Source organism: Alexandromys fortis, unplaced genomic scaffold (genome assembly GCF_014885135.2).
Source record: "Alexandromys fortis isolate MF-2015 unplaced genomic scaffold, M_Fortis_MF-2015_v1.1 scaffold_68, whole genome shotgun sequence".
Classification (NCBI taxonomy): Eukaryota; Metazoa; Chordata; class Mammalia; order Rodentia; family Cricetidae; genus Alexandromys; species Alexandromys fortis.
Window position 1 is genome coordinate 4,044,564 of NW_026067948.1, and position 7,830 is coordinate 4,052,393.

General features: G+C 45.1%; 1 protein-coding gene across 1 annotated transcript in view; it reads left to right on the top strand.

The window, feature by feature from the left end:
* The window catches only part of Lhx8 (LIM homeobox 8), a 20,974-nt gene extending 18,448 nt beyond the window's left edge, over positions 1-2,526 (top strand). Inside the window, exon 9 of the mRNA XM_050149494.1 lies at positions 2,327-2,526. Within this exon, the coding sequence (XP_050005451.1) occupies positions 2,327-2,373 (47 nt within the window). The 3' untranslated portion in view covers positions 2,374-2,526. The remainder of the gene's footprint in view (positions 1-2,326) is intronic.
* The last annotated feature ends 5,304 nt before the right edge of the window (positions 2,527-7,830 follow it).

Here is a 7,830-nt window from a genome sequence, read left to right on the forward strand (position 1 = left end):
TTTTCCTTTTTAAAACTTCTTTACATATGTATATATAATATATAATATACATATGTATGTATATATATACATATATGTGTGTGTGTGTGTATGGTGCTCGTGTGCTGCCATGGCACACATGTAGAGGTCAGAGGGCAACTTTCAGGAGTCAGTTACACCCTTTTATCCCCGAGGGTCCTAGGGATTGAACTCAAGTTGTCTTGTGGCTTTATGGGAACTGAACCAGGCAGTGCGATCTTGAATCTCTCTCTTCTGTGGAGTGTGAGAGTCATCCGTGTTGCTGACTTACTGTACAAAATTCCACTCACGTCTGTTTTATGGCCGATAGCCTTTCGTGTTGCAGTCTGGGTATTTTAGGAACAGGCTACTGTGGGTTCAGACTTCTAGCTGATATATACGTGGGTTGTGTGTGACTCTCTGCAGTCAGACCGGTCAGCTTGCAGCTCGTGAGCTTCTGTGGCCACCAGCACCGAGCCCGCTGCTCCCACCCCCCTGCTTCATCCTGGCCAGTCTGGTGACACTGTAGTCCCATCTCATTATGTTTATCAGCATCTTCTCATGGCTGACAAGATGCCCTCCCCCTTGGACATCTGTTTACCATGCGAAGACCCTGTGTCTCTATCTGGCTACTGGCCTGATGGTGTCTCTTCAAATCTGATCTTTCTGATTATAATCTACACATAAAGCCTTTCGATAAGGGCAAGTGTTGAAAGTATCTTCTACTTAGAGGCTTTTACTAAGTGGTTTGGTGTCTTGCTAAGTGGCCCTCTCGGTGTCCTTTAAAAATTATTTAGTTGATTGTGGTGGCAAAGATCTTAATCTCACCTTTAAGGAAGAGGTAGAGGCAGGTGACTCTCTTGTGTCTGAGGTGAGCCTGGTCTACATAGTGTTCTGGGCCAGCCAGAGTTACATAGTGAGACCCTGTCACAAAATTGATTTTGAGCCAGTGATGATTTCTTACATTGTAACTTTCTGGTCCTCCCATTGTTAGTGCATTTTCTTCCAAGTCATCTTTTAGGTCACAGATTCTCTGCGTATGTAAACGCATAAACCCCACCCACTGGCTTCTCACTCTTGGTTGCTGACACTCAGTGGAGGACCCACCCTCTTCTCTGCTGCTTTCTGCCTGCTTGGCACCTCTTTCCTGACTTGAGCAGTTGCATTGCCCATGCTCACACTAACGCTCATGTTTGATGGCTCCAGCATCTGCGCCCTTTCTGCATCTTCTCTGATGTTTCCCCTCTCTCTTTAGCTGAGCCGGCTCTAACTATCTGCCAGCCCCTCCCACTCTGAAAACCCCAAAACAAACAAAAAGCCACAAAACAAAAAAAAACAAAACCCTAAACCCACTTCATTTCAGATTTTGGGTAAGAAATAAATAATTTTGGGTTCTGGATGATACCTTTCCATCAGAGACAACTGTGGTTTCCTGTGGTGTGAATCTGGGCTACAGGAAATCACCTCCAGTCCCATGGCTAGTCCCAATTCCGTCTCTCTCTTCCTTGACTTTGGAATCCCAAGTGAGGGCCCTGCCAAAGTCTAACTTCTAAACAAGCTGCTCAGCATCTCAGCCTGGCAGTATCTTTGCTACCAAGAAGCCCATTTTCTTTCTTTCCTCTCTGGGTCTGGACTTCAAAACGTCCTACTACATGGGTGTCTTTTAAATGTCCTCCTGGCACGTGATCCAGTCACTGTCCGGCTCTCCCAGGGCTCTCAGAGGAGGGGTTGGTTTGAAGTCTTTGCTGAAAGCAGAATCTTAAGTTTTGGTTAAAAAAAAAATCAAACAGCCCATAATCCCACTGTGCCATTTAGTTACACTGCTGTTGGAACCGTGTGTGTTCTGTGAGAGACTGCAGTACTAGTTGAGACAAACATGTTTAGATGCTAGCTGAACATGGGGGTTCTTACATGTAACCCCAGTACCCAGAGACTAAGGCCAAGGAAGGAAAACCTTGAGTTGCAGTTCAGGGAGAATGCAACCGACTGCTCCTAAGGAGATCCTGGGTATGCCCCTCCCCAATACCTGCACACAAAGACAGGCAACATCTGCACCGGGAGCTCTCTCTCTGTAGAAGCTACACACCGTAGCTTTCTCAGTGCAGGGTGAGGTACGGTAAATGGGAGAGAGTTGGAGCACGCCTCCATGCCCAAAGCTTGTGTCTCCTTGCTAAAGACGAGTCAATGGACTGCTGCTTATATCTGATGCCAGATACCACATAGAACTAATGCCCACATCTGAGACAGTGATGAAGACACCTTGCCTTTGTTTAAATCACGATTGGTCACCCTAAAGAACTGATGCCCACGTCTCTTTTCTATTTTGTAGCTCACCAGCAACTCCTGGACTCCAGCCCTTGTTACCCCATACAATGACCGAGCTGCCAATAAGTCATACCTAATTCCTTTTTTCAGGGATAGAAATGATCGAGGATATAAACTTGTCATTTATTATGTATAAAATACCATTGAAAAGATATTAATGTTAATTTTTTTATTTAACATTCAAAACATTTCAAACATCCTTTCGCTGCCCAGGTATGTATCTGTAGTTGGCCTGCAAGACACTTTTATTAATTCTTCATTTTGTTTTTTTTTTGTAAAACTTATGTTTACAAGAAGAAAACAAGTCAAGACTTTTTTTGTGTGTGTGTTGTCTGGAAATAGTTGGCTCTAGCGTGTATCTGTTAATTTATTTGTTATCAAAAGAGCACTTTGCCTAAAAGACTGGACTGACAATGTGCAAAATGTTTACAGCCCTTTGTGGAACTGTAGTTTCTCATGAGTTTGTATCTGTAAGTTATTGTCATAAATATTATCTGTATTTTTTTGTTATATACAACTTTATACCTTGAAGCTTGTATCTGTGAATTTGCAACTGAAGTTTATTTTGCCAGTGTTTTCGGGATGAGCTGAAGGCGCGTTGGTCGTAGCATGCCTCGCACACCCACGGCGGTGTCTGCTCTTGGGGAGCCCTAGCTGTAAATAACACTCTAGTTTACCAAGCCACCATCCTAAGTTCATTAAACACTTTCCACCCTTGTGAAGGCTGCGGCCAGCTTGTCTTCTCCGTACGTCGCTATTAATCTGTTTCTACAAAGCTGTTTTGTTTCGAGCAGGGTCATGAGTTCGTTTTATTGGGAAAGCCATCTGTAGACGACTGTACTTAACAACAACATACAACCCGTATGTGAAAACATCTCACTTGGCCTTTAATTGCTTTTAAACTAGCTAGTCAAATTCATGTGGCCTTAAAGGCAGAATGCTTTTCAGACTGACCGTTGGGGTATCTCACTCTAGACATGAAATCTAGCCATAACATATATTTCTTCAGAGTTTTATTTAAAGAAACCGGGAGTATTGAGTAAAATTTCTAGAACCAGGGCTCTGGGTTGTTTTTGTTTTGTTTGTTTGTTTTGTTCCAGGTGGCTGCATTGTAGGGGTTCTTAGTTCTAAGCCCCAGGTCTTTATCCTAAGCCTAGGTAATAGATGCTTCTCTCTCAATTACAAAGGTGAACAGCACCAGCTCCCCACACTCTCTTCAGGTCTTTCATGGACCACGTAGGGACAGAAAGGTAATGAGACTCTCAGCTTAAGTGCTTGCTTAGTGGAGTGGGCAGCCGCACATCTGGCTGGGGACTGGAAGTAATAGTGAGGTATTTGTGATTCCATCTTAGTCATCGTAAATGCAACCAGAATGCATCACGTGAGCACAGGGAGCTAGATCATCTGCCGTGTGCAAGAAGCTGCAAGCCCGAGAGGAAGAAAAGAGGAACAATTTTCTTCTTCAACCTGCTTCTCTAGTTGGAATCCCTTTGACCAAAGTCCAAATAACGCAACCAGAAGTCTCTCTATCTGATGACAGGAGATTGACGCGGGTCTCCTTGGGTCTCACTGCCTAACGCGGGCAAGGAATGGTGATGTCAGCTTTACCTTTCCCAGATGTCCCAGCAAGCTCCTGTGGATCCAGCACAGGGCAGGTTGAGAGCCTTCAGCAGCTGTGTGTGATTGACATTCTCAGCCATTAGCCTGGGAGGGGCCCAAAGGCAAGGCTTTTCTCTCCACTGCCCTTTCCCTCTGAATCAAGATGGATCTTAGAGTTGGAGCCAAGGTGCTTCAGCAGACATTCAAAGTCCTGTGAACGGATGAGGCTTGTATTCCCTGCACCAGGGATTATTTACGACAAGAGATGGGTTCGGATTTCCAGTAGGAGGAGACGGAGCCTGTGTCTGCCTCTGGGAAGATAATCAGAAGTGCTCAGGCTGCCTCACCCAGTGCCAGCTGCCTGCGAGCACAGGACTCGCTGGGTTAGAGCTGGAGGTAGAGAAGTAGCTTTGGTGGGGGTGGGAGGGAGGGGCAAGACGACAGCTTTCTTCTCAGGCATGAAGAGACCAGAGAAGAGGTGAGATATTCATTTTACCAGTAGGTAGAGCGAACAAGGGTTCTAGAAAGATCTCAGACCCTGCTGGTAGTGACATACAACACAGAGGCAGTTAATGCATTTTAATGCCCTTAAAACCACGAAACTGGGAGGGTAGAACTTTTGCCATGCAAATCAAGCTTCCTACTCAGACAGGGAAACCGACTCAGCACTCCTGAAGCCATGCTTGTTAGTAGGACAAGGTGCCATTAACAATAGTAATCTTACATTTCACAAATGCCATTCTTAAATCCCATATGATTATAAATTATAAGCACACATAGCTGAGTATCCCATAATACATAATAAACACTGTAAGAGGTAGAATCATGGTTCATACTTTCAAAAACTGTTACAGGCATTTGAAAGCCGATAGCGGCAGCCTTTCCTGGCACACGGTATATATAATTACTGAGGTAGAATTATGAGATTAGGTGGGATCTCGAGACATTTGTTATGGCATGGAGGGTCTGAGCGGTTGGGAAAGAAACACTTTTGTGTTGTTGAAGTCTTTTAGGCTGGCATGCAATACTGAATGTTTGTTAGCGTAGAGAAAGTTTGCAGTGTGCTCCCTGCAGGAGCTGAAGGAACTGAAATTAAACAACTAAGGTTATCTGGGTCTAAAGAAGTGTAGGCCCAGGGTGGTTCAGTTGGTAGAACATTTGCCCACTCTGCTTGAAGTCCTGGATTTGGTGTTCAACCTTCAAAAATCAGATATAGTTACCCTGTCACTCCAGAGGATGGGAAAGCAGAGTTTCAAAGTCACCTGTGGGTTAAGTAGCTATTCCAGAACCCAAGAGAAAAATAAGAGGCTTTAGAGAGGGTGGTTCTGTGGGTATGGGTGCTTGCTGTGGAAGCAAGACGATCTGAGTTCAAATCTCCCATATAAAATCTGGGCATAGCCACACGTGACTGTAACTCCAGCACTGGGGATTGAGGGTGGTGGCAAAAACAGGTGGGTCCTGGGAGCTTGCTAGTCATCAGTCCTCACTCAACAGCAAGTATCAGGTTCAGTGAGAGACACTGTCTAAAAATAACTAGGGTGTAGAGAACTAGAAGACACCCTGCCCTCACTGACACAGCAATAGAAAACGTGGAAATACACACAGTGTTCTCACAGTCCTGTTTGATAACCTGACTTTCCCCTTTTACAGAATGTCTTCTGAAGTTACTTATAGAGTATCTTCTTCTCTGGCAATTTCATATATGTACACAGTGTGTCTTGATCGCATCCACATCCAGTTCTCCCCTCCATTCCTCCCAAGGTACCCCCCAACCTGTCCACTTTATCGCTGTGTTTCTCTGAGTCCAGTTAGGGCTGCCTGTCAGAACGCTGACTGATCCTGTTGGCTTCATCTTGTGCAGGTGAGTGTAGCCACAGTGACCTCATGGGTGCACCAGCCCCTTGATGTCCAGAAGAAAACATCCCTCCTCCCCACTCCATCTCTTACAGTCTCTGGACCTCATGTTCCTCAGTGTTCCCTAAACTTGGGGAAGGCGTTGACATGTGTGTCTCATTGGAGATGAGTGCCTAATGATCACTTTTGTCACATTTGGGTGGTCGTGAGCCTGCTCTAACTGCCAGCCACTGCGAGACAAGCTTCTTTGGTTAAGACAGAAGACAGCGCTAATGAGGACAATATCGTAATCCCAGCATTTACACTGACCTCCTAAATGAGACAACCAGATTAATCTGTGCCCTAATAAATTGGAATAGTAGTAGCAAATTGAGTACCTGCTAATTGTTAGCAATTCTATAGACAAATTACTAATGAAACCTGTATACATGCCTTTTAAGTAAAATACTCATCTATAATATTTTAATTGATATAAAGGGTTATAGCTGTTATCTCTCCCAAGTTCAAACATCACAACCATCTACAGTATCACAATATTAAAAAAGAATGTTGTATATAATTAATACTTATAATTCATGTTACATTGTAGTTAATGATACTGTCCCCTGTCACGCCACACACACACACACACACACACACACACATATTGGTTAAAAACTGCTGGAACTGGGCATAGTGGTATACAACTTTTTTCTCACTACTTAGGAGGCAAGGGTGGCAGGGTTGGCAGTGTCTCTAAATTTGAGACGGGCTGGTCTTCAGCGTGAGTTCTAGGGATGGCCAGAGCTACACAGAGAAAGCCTGTCTCTGAAAACAGGTGGTGGGATGGATGCCAATGCAAACAAGACAGTGACCTTATCCACAAGGCTGAGGGAGCCTGTTTATCCCTTTGCCTGTGCACAATTTGAGGATGTGTAGCCCGTTCCATCTATGAAAAGTGGCCCTCAAGCAGACCCCAAATGTTCTAGTGTCTTCTTCTTGAACATCCCAGCCTCTAAAGCTATGGACAACATCCTGCTGCTTCTAAACCACCCAGTCTAAGGTATTTCGCTAGAGTCCCTGGAGCACCAAGCCATGTGGCACAGTAAGTTTAGAGATGGGTGTCATCCAACACTGAGCGCTTGGCGCATGCCTGAGTGCCTTGGATGCTTTGGTTAAGCCCTCAGCTCCTCAGGACAGAGTCCATCATTAATCTCGCAGCTGTGTTACAAGTGTAGACACTGAACACTCTGTGCCCTGTGTGTCCACAACAGCCCCAAGGCAGTGTGTGAAGCAAGCAGTTCTGTTCCTCCAGGTACGACCTTTTAAGTCTATGCCCTTACTTTCTATTTTATTTTCTTTTTCTGTGCCAGGGATCAAATTAAGGGCCTCATGCATTCTAGGCAGGTACTCTACTGACTCAGCCATATGTCAGTTTGCTCTCTATCTAAACGGCAGTTGTGGTAGACATCTCTATACCCATCTTTTCATTGATTAAATTTGTTTTTAGACAGTTTCACACATGTACACGCTGACCACTCTTACCCGCCTCCCCACTGTCTCTGCCTAACCCCTTCCTCCCCACAACCCTTTAAGTTTGTAATTGTTCATTTTGGTTTGTGATTCGCTGAGCTTAACCAGGGCCATTTATGTGACCAGGGTCTGGCAAATTTACACTTATGGATACAATGTAACCATCCCGCTTCCCCTCCCATGGATACAATGTAGCCATCCGTGTGTCCCAATGGATACAATGTAACATCTGTGTTTCCCCCAGTGTATCTACTGCTTTTCTGTGGCTCTGATAGAAATACCCCAACCAACAAAAAGGGAGGAGAAAGGGTCTGTTTTAACTCACAGCTTAAGTGGGAGAAAGTCCATCCGGGAGGGAGGATAGAGGACCAGGCAGGGAAGGCATGGCAGCAGGAACAGGAAGTAAGCATGTTATCCCCAATGCAGGAAGTAGAGGAAGCAGAAAGTGGGGCCAAGCCATCCCCCTCTCCTCCTCTTCCATGCTGTACTTCCCCTTCAAAGGTCTCACCTCCTTATTCACCCCACCCTCCCAAGTAGCACCGC